Source organism: Fulmarus glacialis, unplaced genomic scaffold, assembly GCF_000690835.1.
Source record: "Fulmarus glacialis isolate BGI_N327 unplaced genomic scaffold, ASM69083v1 scaffold12949, whole genome shotgun sequence".
NCBI classification, from domain to species: domain Eukaryota; kingdom Metazoa; phylum Chordata; class Aves; order Procellariiformes; family Procellariidae; genus Fulmarus; species Fulmarus glacialis.
The window spans coordinates 1-23476 of NW_009232677.1; the positions used below are offsets into that span (position 1 = coordinate 1).

The 23476-nt window shown below is 37.7% G+C and overlaps 1 protein-coding gene across 1 annotated transcript in view; it reads left to right on the forward strand.

The window, feature by feature from the left end:
* The first annotated feature begins 787 nt into the window (after positions 1-787).
* Positions 788-23476, forward strand: part of LOC104082054 (transcription elongation regulator 1-like) — a 32757-nt gene continuing 10068 nt past the window's right edge. The window contains 14 exon segments of the mRNA XM_009585015.1: positions 788-1012; positions 4575-4642; positions 4644-4725; positions 4932-5199; positions 7933-8175; positions 12068-12130; positions 13448-13648; positions 14921-15036; positions 16178-16266; positions 17274-17434; positions 18269-18335; positions 19426-19561; positions 20552-20641; positions 21379-21497. Coding sequence (XP_009583310.1) covers positions 788-1012; positions 4575-4642; positions 4644-4725; positions 4932-5199; positions 7933-8175; positions 12068-12130; positions 13448-13648; positions 14921-15036; positions 16178-16266; positions 17274-17434; positions 18269-18335; positions 19426-19561; positions 20552-20641; positions 21379-21497 — 1928 coding nt within the window.

The following is a 23476-nucleotide window of genomic DNA, read 5'->3' on the forward strand; positions in this document are numbered from 1 at the left end:
TTGCCGGCTCCCGCCGCCAGCGCCTGCCCCTCGCGCTCTCCGCGCCGCTTGCAGGCCAGGTCAGCAGGAGCAGGGGCTGCCCCTGCGGTCTGGGTGCTGAGTTGCGTGTGTGTTGCCGTTCACCTTCTCATAACCTTTGTTTTTTTCAATTTTGAGTCATCATGCCAACATTGGTATTGCACTGGCACTAAATGGTGGGCAAAATTGTTTTCCTGAGAGCAGCAGAAGAGCGTTTGTTGGTTCCAAAGGTGAACGTTTTTTTCTATATATACATTTACAAAGCTCCTTGTGTAGAGGGTTGGGGGGCACAGCGGGTTTAGTGCGATGGTCAGAGTTCAAATCCTAATGTAAGTCACAAATGCGAAGGAGGTGGATAGTTCTGACAGACACTTGTCCTACAGAATAATTGAAACCCTTGGCACGATTGACAGCCGTTGTTTGAGAAGTCTAGGAAGTACGTGCAGACAGGAATCAGAGTTGCAGGTCATGTTGAAGGAGCTTTGGCAGATCTGGATGTGCTTCCGCAATGCCTGCCTACCCTGATCCCAGCTCTAGCTTATTCATTTCCATGAGTGAAAATTAACAATTGAGGACTAACGAACTTGAATTGCAAAGGGGAAGAAACTACTGAAGTAGTTGCACACTTAACTTTGTTCAAACTTGGCATTTTTTCCACACCCTTTTGATTTTTATTAGGGTTTTTCCCTGTTTATTGTAAGAATGGATTTTCCTACAGCTAAGCAGCCAAAGAAAATAAACTTTGTTTCCCTTTGGCCTTATCCACAGAATGGCTCAGCAGCAAGCACTGAGATTTCGTGGCCCAGCTCCCCCACCAAACGCAGTCATGAGAGGCCCACCGCCTCTCATGCGACCACCTCCACCTTTTGGTATGATGCGAGGTCCTCCACCACCACCTCGCCCCCCTTTTGGACGTCCTCCATTTGATCCAAACATGCCTCCGATGCCACCTCCAGGAGGGATTCCTCCACCAATGGGACCTCCACATTTACAGGTAAAGAATGGGAGATTCTCGTGGTTTGTTGAGTTGGGATTTAGGGTTTGTTTTCATGTGTGGAAATAACAAGAGAAGAGACATTAAAATGGATGAAAAAAATAGCAGGGCATGGCAAAAACATAAGGTTCGTGCATGGCATTATAAAACTAATGCATACTTGTGGTATGTAAATGCAACTTCTGTTTAGCTCCTTGAGGCAATTCTAAATTAATCAATTACGCAGTTAGGATACGCTCACCAACAGAGTCTTTACTAAAACCTGACTTCGTGTTGGTGCCCTGTGGCCATGCAGAATGTAGGATTCGGCTGTGCTCAGATTTCTGAACACCTCAAAGCAAGCGTGTGAAGTACGCGTCAGCCTTCTAGGGTTATCTTGGTTCTGCCTGTATTCACTTAGTGAGGTAATGATGGATGCACGCAAAGACTGACAGAGAAGGTGCAGCTGAATTCCGCATGGATTCCAGCATGAGCCACACCTGCCATTGCTGTGGTTGTTTATTACTGATCACCAAGGGATTGGTTAGGCGGGCAGGTAGCAATTCTGAGAAAAAGGTATATAATCAGTGACCAGGTATGTTTTGCTTCAGCACCGTGCTCAGGAGGATGCATTGTAAGTAACACACCAGAAAATGTCAACACACTGACAAAGAAAAATCTAACATTTGGGAAAAAACCTAACAGTAGGCTCAGTGTTTGACTGGAGCAGCTGCAGGCGGTCCCTGTGCTGACATAAGTTTACTCTTGGCAGAGAGAAAATGCTCTTTATCTTAGGTTTATTGTTGTTGTGTTTTGTTTTTTTAAAACTTACAGCATTCCTAGCACCTACAGGGATAGTATGAGCCTGTTGGGCTCAAGTAAGGTAGATGTGTGTCTGTATTTTACCGTGATGTATGTTTAAGTTCTTTTGCCTACTTCTCAGAGACGCGGACGGTTTGAAAGGTACAACACATTTGTGAATAAGAAATGTATTGTTTTAATAGCATTGTAGGAGTACAGTGCTATTAGGGCAGTATAATTACTGTGTGGGACTTCAGGCGGGCCTATAAAGAGGTGAATAGTACTATGTGGTTTATAAATAATGGTTTAAATCCACTATTTGTAATAGAATAGTGAAAACTTTAGTTCTGTGAAATTTATTTTAAAATGTAAGGATGTGGGCAAGATGGAAAGAGAACATGCTGACATGGGTTATTTCATGGTATTTTAGGCCCCGCTTTGTGTATGTTTTTTGGCAGCAGGGCTATGGGAGCTTTTTTCCACATTACTCTTAATGCAGATTGGTTCACTGTATAGCTCTGCAGAGAGCTTTGTGTGAAATGGAGGGAATGGTATGAGAGGAAGCAAAGAAGCAGCAAGAGCAGGAACAAGGACTTAAGCTGGACTTCATCTGAAATAAACGAACATCAAATTGTAGTTTAATTTTGTGTGCTATCTTCATCCCGAGCACAAGGTTTCAAGAAGAAACAGTGCATGTTTTCCGTAGCAGTTTTCTCTCCATCTTCTCAAACATAAAGCGTGTTGTTAGAACTTGGAGTGCTCAGGGAGGTGTTAAATAGCTATTCATTTCATTGAAAAGTTCTCAGCTGAACAAAAGTCCTGTGGAATTGAAGACTGAAACAGTAAGTTTGAGGGATGTAAACAGCTCCACTCACCTCATTGAATGTCATCTTTTCTCTTCCTTTCATTCAGTACTAGGGGCCTTGTTCTATGGTAGGTTTTCATGCTCAGCTTAAGTTTATTTAAGACTATTTCCACCTACTGCACCTTCGTTCTGGTGCTTTATGATCCCATTTTCGCTCTTAGTGTTAATATTCATGTGCCCATGCACTACCTTGAAAGCTCTGAAGCAACGGAGAGTGTCAGAGTGTGCAGTGGAACTCAGACTGAGAGGGGAGAACAGGACCTTGCTTCCTTCTTGCAGTTTCAAGAATTGGCCAGAGTTAATTTGAAGCCCCAAGCTTAGCTGCTGATGTCTCCTTGATTTATACATTGGATTTATATTCTGAATGTGCTTCAGCTCTCAGCTGTTACATCATAGCTGTTTTATCATGCCATGCAGTAAGCATGTCTTTTACAACTCATTACCGTACATGGAATCCATGCACCAAGCATGTCTAAATTTTTCATGCCACGTCAGTACTGTGCTCTGCTTTGCACCGAATATTTGGTTTTTAGCTTCTCGTCCTGCTTCTGGTGCAAGGGATGACAAGATGTTGAAAGGTCCTGTGGTAGAAACGGAGGAGAGGATGTGCTTAGAGTGGAGCTGAAGGGCGTTCTGGATCCCCTGGCTGTACACCTGGCATCCCCTCCTCGCTCCCAGGACTGCCCTGGAACAGGCTAACCCCTTTTTTCCAGGAAGCAGCAACAGCAGGCAAAAGTGAGCTCTAATGGATTCTTTTTACAGATTGTAGAGCAGTAAAGAGAAAGATCATCTCATGGCTGATGGAGGAGCTGCGGAGAAGAAATAAGGAAGGAAAGAAAGGCTATAGTTACCTTAATGGCTTTTTGTTTTTGTGACACTGGATTTCCTGCACACATCCTAGCTTCAGCAGAGCCCTAGTCTTGCTGCATGTGTGCATTTCATTCTTGGGCCTGTCAGTTATGAGTGCAGAGCTAGAAGGTTTTTACCAGTGAGTTGTCTGGGTATTGCCTTTGTGAAGAGGAAATCTTCTCCATCGCAAGTTCATTTAGAACTGGAGTGATGGAGATAATTAGGTCGGTTGTAGGTGTATGCAGAATAAGTTAAAGAACGTGGTGGATTTTGTCGACTGTCTTTTTTATAGGGAAGTATTCACTGTACTTGTTATACACAGGAAATTTCAGAACAGTCCAAATAAATACGCAGAATAAAAGAACTTAATGTACCTTGAATTAGAAAGCAAGCACTCAGGCTTTCAGTTAACAGTGGTGTGCAGCGCAGTTCTGGATTTGTTATAATGATGCAATAATGAAAATTGATGTAATATCAAATGTAATTTGATCTTTTTCTTTTTTTTTTTTTTAAATTAGCACTAGTTAGAATTTTAGTTAATGGGAAATTGAGAAGTATAATGGATTGTAATGAAATCCGCTGCTGTGCTCCGCTAATAAATTGGATGCTTGCTTCTAATTTTTTTTTTTTTTAATATTTCTTCACTGGGAGGGTCATTGTGTAACTGTTTAGTGCTGTATTTGATTCACAGCTGGGGATGTCTGAGTTATTCAGGAACAGTTCTTCTGTTCTTTCTCTTTCTTGCATTGGGATATTTTTGCCTTTTCAGGAGAGGAGTTTTCTCTCACCCCACTTCTTTTCATGCCACTTTTTTTGATGCTTTGTGTTTGTGTTAGCATCTCGGAAGTGAAATACTTACTGCGGCTGTTTTGCCATAGGTGGTGGCTTGTCAGGAAGCGCATTCTCTGAGCTGGTAGCATTAGGTTGTTAAAGGAGCTCTCAAGACTGGTGGAGTTAACCTTACTGTAGTTGTACTGTCTGTTGGTGCTCTAATAAAGGAAAATTCTGCTTGAAAATTGTATTATTATTATTATCATCATCATTATTATTGTTATTATATGCCTTTAGAGACCACCATTTATGCCTCCTCCCATGGGTAGCATGCCACCACCTCCTGGTATGATGTTCCCCCCAAATCCCACCTGTCACTGCCCCTGGAACACCAGCAATGCCCCCAGCTGAAGAGATATGGGTAGAAAACAAAACTCCAGACGGCAAGGTAAGACGGTTGCCAGAAACAGCAAAGTAATGGGTGTTTACTGCTGTTGTGAGCATGTTGTCGTACACAGTCTTGCACTGTGGTAAAATCCAACGCTCTTGTCTATCCTCTTATTAATTATTTTTAAAACAGGAGGAACTGGACCATTTATAAATGCTCTTCCTTCAGATAAGCAGTTGTTTGATGGTGACATTCTTAACTTGTAGGTCTATTTCTATAATGCGCGTACACGTGAGTCAGCGTGGACTAAACCAGATGGGGTCAAAGTTATTCAGCAATCGGAGTTGACACCGATGCTGGCTGCACAAGCGCAGGCCCAGGCGCAAGCCCAGGCCCAGGCACAAGCAGTAGGTGCCTCCACACCGACCACCAGTAGTCCTGCATCTGCAGCATCTCCATCCACGTCCTCGAGTACTCAGTCCTCCACAACCTCTACCACAACCACAGCCACTTCAGTTTCACAGACGATTTCCAGTGAGTAACTGAGGGTTTCTCAAGCTTTGCAATGGTGGGGAACAGATGGTGGGGATGCTGATTGGGGGAATTACTGCAGCAAAAACTTGGTATCCAGGAGGAAGTTGTTTCAACGTAAGGTGGAGCATGAGTTTAAAGTACAGTATTTAATCCAGAAGAACCTTGCATGTGAGCCTTTGGGGTTTTTTTTTTTTCCCCACTCTGAAAGAGTTACTTCAGGAGAGTAATACTAGATCAGTATGCAACCCTTTTTCTTTAGGTCTTTGTATATTTTTCTTCTGCTGTTATTGCATCATCTCAAAGCTATTATGCGTCCATTTCCTTTTGACTATAGATAAAGCTAAACTGTTTTTAAAAGTATCTCACAAGAAAAGTTAATCTGAGGTAGGAGTTACAGTTGTAGCAATTTCCCCTTTGTTTCCAAAATGGCATCTGTTGCTTTAAGAGGCTGGATCTTTGAGTGCTGCTCCTGGGCTTTGGAGAATTGGTTGATTGCAGAATAGAGCTGCTTCTGGTGTATAACTTTTATTAGCATTATTCTTCTGACTAAGCCTCCTAAGTTCCCATTTGCTAGAGTTGCACAAAAGAGGAAAAAGAAAGTCCTTAGAGCCATTATTGTTCACTCACGACCTTTGAATAATAGTCTGAAGATTACTGCTGTTTACATGGGCTGAGCCTTTGCTTTTAAAAGGGTTTGCCAATTGAGAGAACCTCAAGAGGAAAGGGAACTGAATTTATGCAGCGTGCACGTAATGCATGTTACACATAGTATCTGCATATAATGTAAATAGTATGATTTATACTATACTTTGGCATATACATGCTAACAAAGTGCCTCTAGTGCAGAGCACCTATACAGAGATGTATCTTATGTACTATTTGCGCATGAGTGTGTCACCGGCAAACAATGAGTAAGATGAACGAAGCAAAGTACGCTTGTTAAGGAACAGTTTGGTTAGTGTTACTGTCTACGTGCAGGGCTACTGAAAGCACAACACTTATGCTGATCAGGAATCCTATTGTTTGACAGTCTTAATCATTGTAGCTGTGCTGGCAAAAATGTGTGCACTGGGTCAGGCCAAAGAGTGTGCAGAAGATGAGCAATTGCTGAACTGTTCTAACTCCAGCTGTAGTGTATAGTTGCATCCCCTGAAATTATTTCATCTTTTTCCTGTAACAGGTGAGACAAGTCAAGCTTAACTCACCATTTAACCCAAACTTTAGAGATCTGAGTATGAAAGGGAGTCAAATTTAGGTAACCCTCGAATTGTGCTTTCAGTTAACACTGGAGGGAGGACAGATCATTAGAGTAGCAAATAATTTGTATTGCTCAAAGCATTTTAGGGCTTTTATTTAACTTGAAAGGTAACTTAGTACTGCATTCAGCTGATTTGTTGAAATATGTTCTACTCTAACCATTTTGCTGAGTGACAAGAGTCAGGTAGGAGGTGAATGTTAGCTTCTGGTCTAATGCCAGGCTTTTGAGAACTGATCCTACTTTTGGAATAGCACTTTATGCACCTTCTCTGAAGCAAAATTTCCTAATATCGAATGCTGAGAGTCTGTTCCACTTCTACCTGTTCTACCTGCTAAACTTTGTCTTTGCTTTCAAGAACTGTTACTGTTGGTGTCTGTGCCTAGGTGATAAAATTTTATCATTTAAAATAATTTTATAACTCTCAGACTTGGCCTGTAAAAAAACTTGGGACTTCTGGCTGAGCTTCATTCTTGTCTGGTACTGATTTGACTTAGGCCTTAAAACAAATCACATACTGACTGTCCGCTCTGTTTCCCTAAAGTTCAGGCAGTGCTAAGAACTTTCACCCTTTCTGATACACTTAACAACGGATCAAAAATCTTTATTTAAATATGTTAATACTGGTACGTTATTGGGAATACTTCGGGTAGTCATTAAATACTGAAGAAAATGCTCAGTATGCCTATATATAATATGGTCATAAGTTGGTGTGGTTTCTTTTTTTTTTTTTTTTAAATAGCTCATTTTTACAACAGTTTCTCCTCCCCTCTACCAAATCTTACAGTGTAAATTTGCAAGGTTGGTCAATGAGTTTAATCAGTCACGTCTCTAGTTCCTGTTTGCCAGTGCTTTGATGCACAGCACTATTTATTCTCAGTTAAGTGCTGATTTCAGTCATGCTGCACGGATTATGGAATTGAATGCTAGTGGTGTATTTTCCCACTGGGAGGCACTGAAGACCAAGAAAGTTCTTGCAGCTTCTGAACAAAAGTACTTTGCTTTTCCTTGCTTATTTACACATTTTTTTTATTGATATTTTTCCATTCTTGGATCACAGCTTAATAAGCATAGTTTTAGACAGACTGTTGTTATGCACATGCTGCTGCCATTATTGTTAAAAAGCACAACCTGTGTTCATTTAACGTAAGAACAATCTTTTTCCATTTGAAACTCTCTGTAACATTCCCTTTCTATTTTTCTGAACAGGGATACAGAGGCTATATTTGTCCTTTGGTACACCCTTGCTATTCCTGTAGAGACTTGTTAGGTGTAAAGAATGGGACAAAGTAAAATTTGAAATTGACTTTCTTTGTGAATGTTTAATGTTACAGAGAAGGCAAAGTTTTTTTTGTCCAAGAGTGTCTTCCTAAATATCTGCTTACATAACATCTGTTGGGAAACAGAGAGCCAGTATGTTTGCAGCAAATATATTGTAGTGTCTAAGATACAAGGTGTTCTTTGTTTTTTTTTATCAGCACCTACCACACAAGACCAGACCCCGAGTTCGGGTGTTTCAGTTGCCACACCATCAGTCAGTGTTTCAACCTCTGCTCCTTCTGCTACACCTGTGCAGACTGTACCCCAGCCAGTCCCACAGACATTGCCTCCTGCAGTTCCTCATGCAGTACCTCAACCAACTGCAGCAATTCCTGCTTTTCCACCAGTAATGGTACCTCCATTTCGTGTCCCCCTTCCTGGCATGCCTATTCCACTTCCAGGTAAATTGGCGAACTGTAATTGTCTTGTCCGCTACATGTCCATGTTGTCAATTTGTTTGCACTCATGTGTCCACTGTGTACGGGACTTGCCTGAATCCTCTCCACTCAGAGTATTTTTGAAAGAATTCAGGGTTAGCAGACAGACTTTTTAATTAAAAAAGAACATGAACATTTTTTTGACTTCTAGTTCTTTGATCTACATATGGGAAAAAGAAAACAGCTGCATTTAAACATGTGAATCTCATTCTTTTAGATGATAGGGAAACGTAAGAATTGCACTAAACAATCTCATGGCACATGTCTATTGTGTCATCCTATTTAAAAAAAAAAGTGAGCTTCTGGACAGAATCCATATGTGACTGAGAATATTGTAGTACTCTTTTTTACTAACTGCAATATAGCTATAATTTTTTTTCTATGTGCTTAATTTAGACCTTAAGTCTTGTGCATAAATATTTATTAGGACATGGATTATAGCTGAAAGAAATTAAAAGAAAATAATATATTTATAAGCAGGAAAAATTACCATTCAAATGCATTACCCCTGAAAGGTGTTAGGTGTTTCCAGTTCTCTTGGTTTGCAACTATCAAGTATGATGCTGAATGCTTATGCAAAACATTGAGGTTTAAGCTGAGGACCGTAATGAAGGCATTCAAGATGCTAGGGTATTATTCATAGGCTTTGGATGTAAAAACTATTGAGAAGAAATCTTAGATGGTAGCCCACTGGTTCCTGGGTAAATAATATTTTCTTAAGTGTTTATAAAATATTTAGATACTTAAGGAACTAATTTCAGGCTGGCAAAATTTTGGACTCGACTAATGTTTGTAGTTGCTGCAGAGGTCCTCCTAAGAGGTCGCTAAAGCCACTCATTGCTTAAATACCATGTTTCAGTTTGCATGGATACAGTTGAGTTCCTGTTCTAGTACAAAAGTAATTAATGTTTTTTCAGTGTGCAGTAGTGCTAAATATATACCGAGAGCTGATGATGTTGCAAAGGAAGGTTTGAGACTGCAGTTGTATTGGATACAAGTTAGTTTCTGATTAGGAATTACAAAGAAGCAGCTCTGAGCAGCATCCTCATATTTTACACTCTCTGTACAAGCTGAGTGAGGTGCCTTCTTTCCTGCTGTCCTTTTAACGCATTGATCCAGTACATATGAAGGGAGGCCTTTACCTTCCATCAAATTGGTTGGATGAAAAGTAATCCTTTATAACACTTCTTTGATAACGGATATAAGCATCAAAGTAGTTAAAATGGGTATTAGTTCTGCTAACTAGAAGAGAGGACCAACTTTTAGTTGCCTCTGCTATTAGGATAGTCTTCTAAAATAACTCAGTGAAGCTACTTTAATCTGTAATTTGCTTGAAAAGGAAATTGCAGTGTAGTACTCATTGTTTTAAGACAGGAAAAAAATACTGTGCTGAACATGATATTCAAGGCTGAACGAAAAATGGGTAAAGGGTAGAGGAGAATTCTGATGTCTGTATATTTGTGAGGTTTGGAAGAACAATAAAAAGGGTTAAGCCTTAAAGGTGATTAGCTGAATGTCCTTAACTGCAATTTCTGACATTGCCAGCAAGGGATCAGCATAGAGTGAAGGGTCCTTACATACCTTTGAAGGATATAATCATCTACTCAAGTGTGAACTGTCAGGTGAATTGTGGATGGTCGAAGCAGTAGAGAAGAGTGCCAGTGAAAATGGACACCAGGATGTGCGCTGGGGCTGGGTTTTTTCATAAGCTCTCAGACAAAAAGTTTTGTGAGTAGTGCAATACAGAAGGAAAGACAGAGCAAGAACATCGATTTTCTCCTTTTTAAACTCGTTTTCGAAAATTTTTTTTTTCAGAATTTTCCTGGTAGCGAGTCTTAGATCTGGCTTCTTCTCCTGTTCTCACAGTGAGATGAGCCTTTTGGGTGGAACCCATAATGCATAGGAAGGATACCTAGCCGTAAAGTGCGTGCTTCCACTAATGAGTCTAATCTGTCATTTGCCTGATTACAGAATAAAATCAGTCTACTTCTTTCAGCTAATTCTGGCTTGAGTTGGTTGTAAAGGTTTATAAACACTATAAAAGAAAAGGAAACCTTTAAAATATTTTACAGTAACAAGAAACTAAAGAGAAGTCAAAATGACTTCACAGCAGTATAAGGTGAAGTCAAAAAGGCTTATGAAGTTTTACTGTATAGATGTTTGGAGCTTTAAGCTAGATATAATATCAGCCAGATTGCTTTCAAGTTACAGAGACAGAGCTGAACAATACCACTGTCAACTGATTTCAAAGTTAATCTCTGTATTATACTGTAGTAAGACGGAACAATGGAAGAGTTGATTAGTGATATCTCGTAATCTCAGATCTTAAAAAGTAAGTCTGCTTTCTCTTAATTCATACCTTAAAAGTTAGTTGTATGTTTGAGAATGAACTTGGCAGAGGAAACAGCTTGGGTATTTGCTAAGTCTTATCTGCGCTGCAGTATCTCTAATTTCAGTGATCCTGCAGATGGCATTATTTATACTGACCCAGTTTTAAGACATGCTGTAACTTCCTTAACAAAACGAATTTTCAAATTCATTTTCAAGTACACAACATGACACCCCATCCTCAAAATTTAGATGAACACTTCATTCAGTGCTGTTTGAGTCAATGTTTTTGTGTCTCAATTCATGCTTTTTTTTATAAAACTAGTTTTGGATTCTTTCATTGAAATTATTATTAAATTCCATCTTCTCAGAAATATTTTTTTAAATAAATTGGCAGCATTTTTGTATGCTTTCCATACTAGATCTCTGATGAAGAAAAGTAGAAATTACTTTGGTTATAAACACAGGGGTTTAATTTCACTTTGTGCTGGAGGATTTCCAACCTCAGATGATGGAATTGAAGCCATTTAAGGGGAAGTTTCTGAAGTATTTCAGTTTCTCAGTGTCCAGACTGAACCAACGTGGAAAGAAGTTCTATAGTTTCCTTCTGCACCCAAAAATGAAGGCTTTTGGAAATGCGTTCCCCTTACCCCTGTCTAATTTCCTACTGAATTTTCCGTCTAATTAAAGAGGATTAGATGCTTCCCTCTTTGTGACCTTTCTACATTGTTTCTTAATGAGCTGGAGAGCAGAACAGTGCATGATGCTACCTTTTTGAGGGCTAGTTAGGCTGCTTTTAGAGCATTTTTCAGCTCGTGACATCCTTGATAATGAAAAATAAAGAAAATGTTCGCTGCCACTGACTTAGTGCAGCTTTGTGTACCTCTGTTTGCAGCTTCATTGCTTTTATTTCTTTCCCCCCAACTTCTTCCACCTCCAGCCTTTCCGTAATGACCCTCATAACCTCAGCTTTCCCTCTGGGTTGAACTTGGCTTTCACCCTGCCATGCCTTGCTACTCTGACTAGTTTAAATCTGTCCTTCTACTCTTACCACTGCTTTCTAAATGCAGCAGCAGACTGAAAATAGCAAAGACCGTTAGTTTCACTTTGTTGCTGCTCCTCTGATGGATCTGTCTGAACAAAGGCTGTCAGTGGAAAACAGCACCATTAGTAGAATATTTTCCCATGGTACTGCCCTACAAGGAGAGCTGAGTTCCCCCTTGAATGAACTTAAACCCCTGAGTCTTCATTGAAATATCTTTTTTCTTTTTAATGACATCCCAATAATTTGCTAAACAGCTGTTTAATGTAGGCAGAAACTGTTGCTGCAGCTTAAATTAGTTTTACATTTGATCTGGCATAAAATGTTGGAGCAAAAATGATTCACATTTTCTTGCCGGGAGGCTTTCTCTTTGCCAGCTGAAAATGGCATTCCAAATTGTAGCAGGAAATCTGTAATGTCCAGACTCCCAGTGGTAGCTGACATACAATGGCAGCTTTCCAACATGCTTGCTTATCCATTTTACAGGTGTAGCAATGATGCAAATAGTCAGCTGCCCGTATGTAAAGACAGTCGCTACCACCAAGACCGGTAATTTTCAAAACCATCTTAGTTCGTTTTGTCTGTAAGTTGGCATGGTAGTGAATGTTGTTGTTTATCTTTTATTTATTTATTTGCTTCCCCAATTGAATGAATATATATACTTTCTTTTCAAAACCAGTATAAATGCAAATAAAGTATTTGGCCAGGAAATAACTTTCCCAAATAACTGTTAGCGTTAGCTTATTTTATACAAAAAATCCAATACAGTTTTCTGTAATCATTGAGTTCTGTAATAATTGTGAACCTCTTCATGCCCATACTTCTTAGTTATTAGTTTCTTGTGTGTGGATTTTTGTTTTTCCTACTTCCACATGTATAGTGACATGATTGTGCTCGCATGTTGGTGTGCGTGTATGTGCGTCTTAGTATAAATTTTCATTTTTCAAATTGTGGATTTAAGAAAAGTCACTTACTGAGAATAATTTATGGCAATGTGTAATGTGTGCTTTTCCATTATTTAAAAAGATAGACTTTTTCATATAAATGTTAAAAGCTCAAAATTATGATCTTGTAGCTCTAGTACTATCCAATTTGTTTTTCTAGAACTTGTCACTCAAAATATGTTCAATATATCCATTTTGTTGGGATGAGTAGAGGAGTAATAGGATAATGTAGCATTCTGGCTTTCTTATCTTTGGGTATTTACTTCCCTTTTTGCTTTAGGATGTGAATAAAATGTTTTTACCAATCGGTCTTCAGTATTAACAAAACTGTCACACAGTCTGAAATTATTTCATTCTCATCAGTTTTTATTCAAGGCTCTGAATTAATGTTAACTTTTTTTAAGTCAGGATTTAAGATTTATCAGAGTTCTGCTCGAATTCAAGCCATTGTTGTCTTTTTTTCCAAGAGCAATAGGAATATCTCTTAAAATGACAGCATAATTAAACCGTGAAGTAGATTTTTTTTTAATAATTACTTGCTGTAGAGATCTAATAAGACTTTTTTAATAAATAGAGCACTTATTTGCTTTAATACTTCAAAATTGTCTAAAAACTAATAAGCTTTGTGCTGTGCAGAATTACACATTACTCTAAAATAAAAAGCTATCTAATTTGCCTGGTAATATGGGCATTACTGATTGTAAAACACAGCGAGGAAATCTAGTAACAATGCATTGCTTTCCTATTTAATTTTTAAAACAATCCTTATTTATTTATATAAGTTGATTATTTGTAAATTAAGTCAGTGAAGTGCTAGATTTTGGTTCTTTGGTACTTCATTGTCACTTACTGTTTTCTTTGCTTTTTTCTTTTCTTTTTTTCTTTTTTTCTTTTTTTTTTTTCTTTTTTCTTCTTTACACAGGTGTCTTGCCAGGCATGGCCCCTCCCATTGTACCTATGATCCATCCTCAGGTTGCTATTGCCGCTTCACCTGCTACGTTGGCTGGAGCAACAGCAGTCTCTGAGTGGACAGAGTACAAAACAGCAGATGGAAAGACTTACTATTATAACAATAGGACTTTGGAGTCAACGTGGGAAAAACCCCAAGAACTGAAAGAAAAAGGTACCTTTTTTTTTTTTAAATATAGCTGTATACTAGGCAAAATTGCTTAGACCATTAATGGTTGTGTTTGAAAATGTGAACGAGAACATTTCTAATCCCTTATCTCCTTTAAGAATATTTTTAAATCCTGATTATAAGTATCTATTTGAGTTGCTCTTGAGTCTGGAAGTTACAGTTTCTTTGTTTCCTATTGTATTGTAAGAGTTTTTGGTTCTAGAGTTGCTTCCAAATCCTGTGACACTTGGGTAAATGCGTGTTTCCACTCCAGTAGAAAGTAAGTACTTTACGTACTCACGTGTTTGAGAAGATCCCAATTGCAGAAAGATAGAGAGTGAGGCAAAAATTCGGTTATTCTCAAGACTGTAAAGCAGGGAAGAATGAAGATCATTGAAATGCTAAATTTCAGATCTTCAAAAACTAAGTATATAAACAGATTCGGAATATGAGGAAAAAAATAAATTACTTCCTCCTGTCCACATCCCTAAGTCATATTCTTGTCATATTCTGTGGCTTGTGTTTATTTGAATCCACATTACATCCATGGGTGTTGTTATATAGGAGGGAAATTGTTCTTGTATCATAAATAAGGAAGAAGGGGCAAAAATCCTCTGGCTTTTATTCAGTTTATGAAGTCTTTTAGGAAAACAAATAGTTCTTCCTTTTATTGTCTGCTGAATTTTTCAGTTACAAGAAATCTTTGTTTAGAACACTTACGTAGTTAGCTAGTTTACTTAATACCCATCTTTCTAATAATTCAGGTTTAAATAATAGGTCTTGTTTTTCAGGTGAAAACATCTAAGGCAGCAAATATCAATTTTGCTGAGTAAAGATTATACATTTTGTAATTTTTTTTAAGTGGGTACAGAGCAATTCTCAGATGATTCTCCGTGAATTTTCTCTAATTTTTTTTGTCAACAGCTTTTCAAATCTGAAAGTGGTCTTCAGTGTTGCACTGTTTGTTGCAACTGTTGGTTGATATTTTTATTGGTGTTTCAGCTATTTCTGTTGGTACGCTTTAGTTAGTTTTTTAATATAATAGGCTGCTTTACGATATTTCCTTTCCTAGTCCCAAGTTGATCTTGGTGCAGGAGATAATCATGTCTTTATAAGCAGACACTGTAAAGCCCAAGAAGGACAGAAAGTGATGAAAATACATGAAAAATAAGTTTTGTTTTGCTGTTGTGCTTGGAAAATCGTACTGATAAAAATAAATCTGTTGTGGTTCTATAATGGTTTCTTAATAATACTAAGGAAAATTCTATCTTTATTTAGAAAAAATGGAAGAGAAGATTAAAGAGCCAATTAAAGAACCTACGGAGGAGCCTTTACCAATGGAGACAGAAGAAGAAGAGCCAAAAGAAGAACCTATAAAAGAACTTATAAAGGAGGTAAAAGACCTTGCAACCAAATAGTCAGTATCGCCATTTTGAATCCTACATCCTACAGGTGTGGATGCATCTGTAGACCAGGCATATTGACAGGAGACATGGTTAGTAATTTGAGTTCTTAAATTCCTGGGGTGATTCTGAAAGCCTTCCTTTTTGGACTCATAGCTTTTTTTTTCCCCCTTTTTTTTTTTTTTTTAACATAAGGAAAAAAGGACATTTGAAAGAAAAAAAGAGTATGTGAGTTAAGAAATTAGTAAGAACATGGAAAAAAGTTAGCTAATTACATGGACATGATGTTCTCACGCTGATTTTAAGGGGTTCAGAAAAATGAAACTTGTCCTGAATGTTTGAAATCTTTAAATTAATAGCTTTTCCTCTATTTCTTTACTTCTTTATTTTGAACAATTTTGAAACAAAGCTTACATGTTCTCCATGTGCTATAACTGGTAACTTTGGTCTGTTAGGAACACATGTCCTAAAAAATGTCTGTAGTGTTTACATTGCAGTAAACAAAATTAACTTTTTTCTTGTAAGGCATTTTGTCATGCTGAGAAAGCATAGCTCTTGAAGATGCTAAGGTGTTTGAATAAAAATTAAAGCTTTTATACTGATTTCTGTGAACTTCGATGTAGCTTAGTAGGCAAAAGCACAGAATTCGGTTGCTGTTTTTTATTACCACTCTACCCTCTTTACTTTTGAGATAGTTGCTAGTTTGCTTATTTCTGTTACAAAGGTTATTGCAGATTTTTGACTGTTTTGTAGTACATGTCTCATTTTCAAGTAAATCAATTTTAAGAATAAATCAAAATTTCTTTGTGAGAAACTACACCCTTGCCCCTGTATTCAGGCCTTGATTCAAGGATTCATGCAGATCTAGGAAGGCATTTAAATAAGGTTTCATTGAAGTCAAAGTTAACTATACACTTAGAGGTTTTCTGAGTTGAGATTTTTGAATAGCAGTTACTGTCTATGTGTTGAAATTCCAATGCTTCTGTTTTAAGCATGGATGAAGTGTAATTGTGAGCTGTTTGTTAGCATTGTTTCAAAATACATTTGCTTGTTTAAAACAAGTTAATTACTTTATAATAAATAATTAGCTAGCTGTCATTGCCTGAATCCTGTAACTCGTTTTTCCCTTGAGGAGCCAAAAGAGGAAGAAATGACTGAAGAAGAGAAAGCAGCTCAGAAGGCCAAGCCAGTTGCAACCACTCCTATTCCAGGAACGCCATGGTAGGTAACGGTTTTCCGTATGGCCTGCTACTGCGGGACTGAAATGTCGTTTCCTGTAGCCACCAGGAAGGTCGCTGGGTAGTTAGAACAAGTAACAGTGTGTGAAGATCCTGTTCTTGCTATGCTTCTGTCTCAGATAACGTTCGATTCCTCCAGCCAGCGCTGTTCACACTGTGCCAGCACTCATAACGTTCAGTGGTGGGTGTGTATAGCCTTTCTACCACACGCTAACTGCAGTCCTATGAGGTACATTACCAGTATAGATTCCGTATCCCAGCCCCCTTCATCTGCCACCGATTCCTCCTGATCTAGTATGAAATACTGGCCAAAAAAAAACCTTTGACTGCTTTTGCCCTTATGCCTTGGGGAACGAATAGGTGCAGTTGCTGGCCAAAACAATCCTTTTTTTTTTTTTCCCCCCTCTACTTGGCATAGACACTGATCAGGTGCCTATGTGTATAATGTCATGATGAGGTTACTCTTGCTGTAATATATGTAAATCGTCTTTGTGTGTTTGGATGACCAAAGTAAAAATCTTACTTATGGGAAAGGGATATTGTTTTCATTTTTGCCATTTAGCCATCGATGCTTTTTAATTCTCCTTTCGAATTATCTCTGCGGTTCTTTCACCTCATCATTTGTAAAATCCTGGCAAGATCATTAGGTTGCTTTTTCTTATATTTTGCGGGACATTGAAGTGATGAGGTATGTTTTATCCCAAAATCTGATTGAGCTGTCTAAAACATTTTTCTAGAGAAGAACTGAATATACTGCAGCACCTCATAAAAAGCATTTTTAAAATTGCATTTCAAATCTGCTAGCAGAGAAAAGCAATAATTCAGTATCCCATTTGGACAGTAGGGATGTCTGGTAGATGTGCAGTCAGTATAACCTGAATCTGTCTGTGACCGTTATGCTTGCTTCAGTCTTTGAATATGGTAACAGGTATACAGAATCAATGAAGACAAAGGTAATACAAGACTTCTGTCTGACTGTTAAATTTCTAGGTGTGTGGTGTGGACTGGTGATGAGCGTGTTTTCTTCTATAACCCTACCACTCGTCTTTCTATGTGGGACCGACCAGATGACCTAATTGGAAGAGCTGATGTGGACAAAATTATTCAAGAACCTCCTCACAAAAAAGGAATGGAAGAAGGAAAAAAACTTAGTAAGAGCCATCTTACAGCCTTCTTAAGAAGTCTGAATATAATTCATCACTTATTTTGTGTTGATTTCCAAAGCTAGTAACATTTAAATAAGTGAGAGAAATGTAGGGGCATATTGAAAAATGTATGATACTTTGGAATTTAAGAAGGCTAGTGGGAATGCAGATTTATAGAGTCCTTTGGGGAAAAAACAGTGTATTGAAGAAAGTAGATACTAACAAGGTTAATTTTTTTTCTAAATGCCAACAGGCTGAAAACCCCCCACAGTTTTTACTGACTAAAAAAAGGGACTGTGTTTGTTTTATAAGCAAGAGGAATTTGGGGGCCAGAAAAGATTAATCATAATGTACGAATGGGCTCTCACAGAAGAGGATTTAACTTAGAGAACATCAACTGGAATACAGTTTTGGAAACAGCTGCCAAGAGCAGAGAACATTCAAGAGGCTGCTGAGATGAGACTTCTTTCTGGCATGAGTTCTAGTAAATGATCCTGGGATGACATGTGGGCTTGGTAGTTGGAGGAGAGCAAAGTGCAAGTAGGTAATCAGGAGATCCAAATGTGCTTCATTAGACTGTTTAGCCTGAGTTGTTTTTTTTCCCTGGAAATAAGAGGTCAGTGTTTGTAATTTTAAATACAAAGTTGGCCACAAGTCCATTAGTCCTGCCACCAAATTCCAGTAGTGTTATTCTGAAAGCAACTGAAAACCATATGTCTTCCTTTGTCAGAATATATTATTGCTGCACGCATTGTCCTCTGTTTTTGCCCAAGGTTTCATTTGTGATTTACAAACTTTTCATAAAGATAAAATCTAAATTATTATTGAAATCTGTTACAGTTAGAGAAGAACATGAATCTACAGAGGAAGCAAATGAAGATGAGCCTATTAAAATTAAAAAGCGCAAGTAAGTTTGCCTTTTCAATACTAAGTGGTCTGTGTGGATAAAAAACCTAAAGTTTTTCATCTGAGCAGTGTGTATACTGTATATATATTCAGCAGAGTAGAACAGTAACTAATAGGATTGGTGAACACAATCATGAACTTCCTACTATTTTACTTTAGCAGCTCAAGTATTTGATATTTTTCTGAGATAGCTGAAATTCACTTATAGAGGAAATAGCATCTCTGGAAATCATTCGAAATGGAAATAAATGGTATAAGTGGGTGAATCCAAGGGATATTTTAAGTGCAGTTTATCTTAAATAGTTTGCTTCTGTTGCTTGTTTATCTAGCTTGTTAATTTCTGTGCACAAGATTTTGTTGCCAAAAAATCCAGCCATCTAGATTTTCATAGTGATTACTCTGTTTTCACTCTGTTACAAAGGTTTGAGGGTTTTGTTTGGGTCTTTTGATCTGTTTTGCCTATTGGAAGCGATATATGTCACTTCACTCTGTTACTTACACGCACTGTTTTAAAAGTAGTTTTACCATTTTATTTGTTATTGTGTACTCTTAGGGGTGATCATAAAGTTGTTAGTAATTAGGATTTTGAGTTTGTTTGGGATGAAGTGCATTTGCTTTTAGTAAACATAAATCAACAAACAGCACACTTTTTTCCAGAAGTGCTTTGATGGGTGAGTGTATTAATTGCGTTACAGCATTTTCTGTTGTAATGATTGTATGGTATTCTCAATTTGAACTACCTCCCTTAGTCTTTTCACTGTGCCTCGTGGTCTTGAACAGAAGATTAGAAAATTAGTGCGGTTAATGTAAAATCTATTGCACATCTGGCGAGACCATTGAATACAACCAGAATGTGCTAACTTCTTGGAGTCATTTGTTGGCACTGAAGTTGTTGAGAATACATTGGTTCGTGAGCTCTTTCAGTATGGAAGCATTTATATCCAAGTCTCAAAGAATGGCTTTCATGATTTGTAAGCCAACACTTCTGAAGTAATCTGTTCTATCCATTCTGTCCTGGTGTAGTTCAATTTCTAACCTACAGGGTTGACATAATACTTCTCAAGTTATACTGTATGTTTAATTTTTTTCAGGAAAGATGATAACAAAGATATTGATTCAGAGAAGGAGGCTGCTATGGAAGCTGAAATTAAAGCCGCGAGAGAAAGAGCCATTGTCCCTCTGGAGGCTCGGATGAAACAATTCAAGGACATGCTTCTAGAAAGAGGGGTCAGAGAAATCAGTGTGTGTGTGTGTGTGTGTATGTGAGAAGGGGAGAGAGGGAGGGGGAAGTTCAGGCGGAGGTCTCAATTCTTAGCGAATTCAGAACCTGCGGTGCTTTATGTAAGGAAAACAATCTCGTCCTTTCTCTGGTTAATGGATGCATTTGGTACCAGAATCCATATTTCAAAGAATGTTACAATTATAGCAGAATTTTGATTTCTAAGTAACTGAAATTAAACAGTATCAAGACAGATTTTTTTTTTTTTTAAACCTTTTTCCCAAGTTAAGTAATTACCTAATTGAAAGCTGCCATTGAAAATAAATAGGACAAACAAACTGGACATATCCTTAATGTTTTTGGAAATGTTTCTACATGAGAAAAGCAGTAAGTTCCACTGTAGTCTGTATGCTCTTATCCTTAAATGGGACATTTTTTGCTTTTAGTTAACTAAATTTGAAATCTGCTTGATACCAATCAGTTTTGATAGATAAATTAGGCTATTAAAATATGAATTTATATAGTAACTTTAAAAAATGGAAGTGGTTCCAGCTGCCTATGCAGCTTTCCTTTAGTTTCAATAACTAGATTTTATGGGATAGTTTTTAATAAAGCTTGTTTAAGATGAACTTGAACGTTTTTAAATCAATCTCTTTTGTAGCAGAACTGTTTACATTCGTAACATTCAGAAAAGGTATAGAGCAGGCATGGGATATGAGAACATAGAATGTCAAGGCTTTCTTCTGATGTACTTTTTTTTTTTAATGACACACAGTAGTAGTAATTAAGCATGTGTTATTATTTCAAAGTTTTCAGAGCTAATTAGCGTTGAAACTTGCTATGGCAGCCTCCATCATCTATTAGTGATGAAAACTTCAGGATGAGTTTGTTTCCCTCTTTTCATCAGATGTCCTATAGTTTTCAAGCAAAACTGTACAACTTCTATATATTTGAGGAAATTTAACCATTAGTTAAAATCTGACTTTTTTTAATTAAAGGTCTCTGCTTTTTCAACATGGGAGAAAGAGCTGCACAAGATAGTTTTTGATCCTCGTTACTTACTTCTCAACCCAAAAGAAAGAAAACAGGTAAAATAGAAGTCAAATTCACTCCTCATCCAGACGCGGTTACCACAGACTTTATCTAAATCCTCGATCTGTTATTTTTGTTCCTGCTAGCCTTCCAGACTAATCAGTGTTGCAGGGGGGTTTTGTTATGATTAGGGTTTGTCTGGAAATGGAAGAAGCCAGCAAGAAAAGAAGTGATATTTTTTATTTTTCCAGATCTAATATTTTAACACAGTGAAACTTGTACGCATACAGAGAGCTCCCTAAACATGAATGAAATCGTGAGAATCGTCAGTAACTCTTCAAAATATTGGCATAATGAATAATTTATCTATTTATTAAAAAAAAAAAAAAGGTGGTTGGGGGAAAAACTAAAGTGCATTTTTATTGTTAAGCAAGTTCTCACTCCAGAAGCTTTTCTTCAAATGGATGTAGGGAAGAATACAGGAAGCGTCTGCTGTCTTAAACATATGGCCCCGAAAAATGTTAATGTAACACGAATGTGTAAGAAACTTCTTCACAGGTCTCAGATTACATGTTTAGATACAGTACACTACCTGTTCAGCAGATTGGAGTAATTTGCATATTCAAATACAAAGAGTCCCTACTGCTTCTTTCTACCTCGTCTATGTTGGTTCTGTGGTGAGAGGAAAGGAAATGGGAGAACAGGAAAGAAATGGGATTTTACCTCCCTTTTGCCTAGAGCTTATGTGGCTTCAGGTTTGTATGTTTTATGTTGGTGACTGGTGTTTCTGTAGGTATTTGATCAGTATGTGAAAACCCGAGCAGAAGAAGAGCGCAAGGAGAAGAAAAACAAAATAATGCAGGCCAAGGAGGATTTCAAGAAAATGATGGAAGAAGCAAAGATTAATCCAAGGTAGGAGCTTCTTTCTTGTTCGTATGCATAAGCTCTATTAGAACAAAATATGTTGGGTGGCATTAGGTAGATTAACCTCTTTCAAAATGGGCAAAATCAGATATTGTTGAAATCTTCTTTTGCCTGCTTGTATTCACCTAACCCGTGAAATAATAGAACTTGTGATTTATAATTATTTACATATTTTAAGTCATTTTGAAGAAATCCCCAGCATGCTGTCTGGATTGTGAGAAAGGCCTCGTGATCCACCACAAGTTTTCTTTAATAACCCTGTTTCTTCTTAAGAATATTGGTAGTCTCTGAGAAGTGCTAGGGAGGTTTCTTCAGTTTGGAGGGAGCTGAAGGGATGTTTTTCTGGTTACAAAATATGTTAATAATAATATAATAGAATGTTCTGGTTGCTTTAATATAGAATTTATTACATACCCTTTACATTCAGACCTACTTGCAGTGATAATAGCCAGGTGATGACAGTGAATGTACTAACATTTAAGATTTTATTGCTAGAATTGTTTATTTCACAGCTTTCTCACATAGAGTTCATGAAACATGTGCTTATGTCACCAGATGAGCACTAAAGCATTCTCTTTCAGCATCTCTTGGCTTATCTGGCATTAATTCTTTTACAGTGAAATAACAACTCATTTGTTTCACTTCAGCTTAATTTTTTTCAGTGACCGTTTTGGAAATCTGGTGGAAGCCAGTGTTATACTAACTCTTAAATTACTTCAGATCTGTTGAATAACTCTTATTTAAAACATCTGTCTGCTCATTTAATAAGGGTAGCACTTTTGACTGTAGTAGGGAAGAATGGAGGCATAGAAATGTTTTAAGTAGTAGTTAATCAGTAATAAGTTTAATATATAATTCAGAGACTAACATGGACTATTATGTTAGCTTTAGTATCCTCAGCTTCCAAGATATCTCCAGTGTGTCATATTGGGACTGACTCTTACCTGATTATGGGTTGGGGTGGGAAAGAGAGTTCCAGCTGAAATACTGTCTTGTTTAATCTTATCCTTTGTCTTCTGGTTTCAGTGTTTGTCTAAAGATATTGCTGTACTTCTGTGAGTGCCAGACTGGTTTTTTATCATCTGTCTCAGTCCAACATGCTCAAGAGTTTGTGTTCTACTTCACTTAAACAGCTCTTGTTCTTCAATGTAGCTGTACATTCACTTTCTAATCTTTTTGAATAAGCTACCAAATTCTCTTCTTGTTTCAATTTACCCTACAGCAACAGTAGGCTGGATTTTCCAAGTCTAATTATTTCCATGCTGTGATGAAAACATTCGTATGATTATAAGTGTCTCACGTATTCTTGGGGCCAGATTTGCATCAGAGCTTGGAAAAAGCACAGTAGTGGTTTTTTTCGAGGTAAGTGGCAGTACTATAACTACTGCACAGATTGGAATCTGGCCCTGGAGGTGAGAGAACGGTCAGGGAAATGCTATGGGGATAATGGGTTGAAAGCCCAGTATTGCTGCATCTGCCCATAGTGTTTAAAATATTTTCAACGCCATGTGTTTTAAGATAAGGCTATACAATGTTCACATGTAGGAGGAAAAATTGATTCAGCCAGTGTTCTATTGTGACTAGTACCAAAAGATTATTTTCTTGGTGAACTCTTAGCATGGTTTGGCTGCAAGTGAATGCACGTAAAATTTTCAGTTTCACAGCTGTGAAATACCTGGACAGACTGGTGGCTGAACTGCTAACCCACAAAAAAGAAGATTTTTGTAGACAACTGAGTTTTTTCATTTCTTCTTCTTGGTTGCTTTGTAATCTCTCTTCCTACACCTGCACTTTCTGCGGGTAGCTGTATTCAAACAAACAGACAAAAAAAACCCTATAAGTCTCTAACAATACCTTTCATGTGTGTGCCTAAACCTGACTCCTTTCTATATATATAGTTCATTGATCAAGCATATCTATAGTGAGACCATAGGATGTTGCCTTTTTTTTTTTTTTTTTTTTTTTAA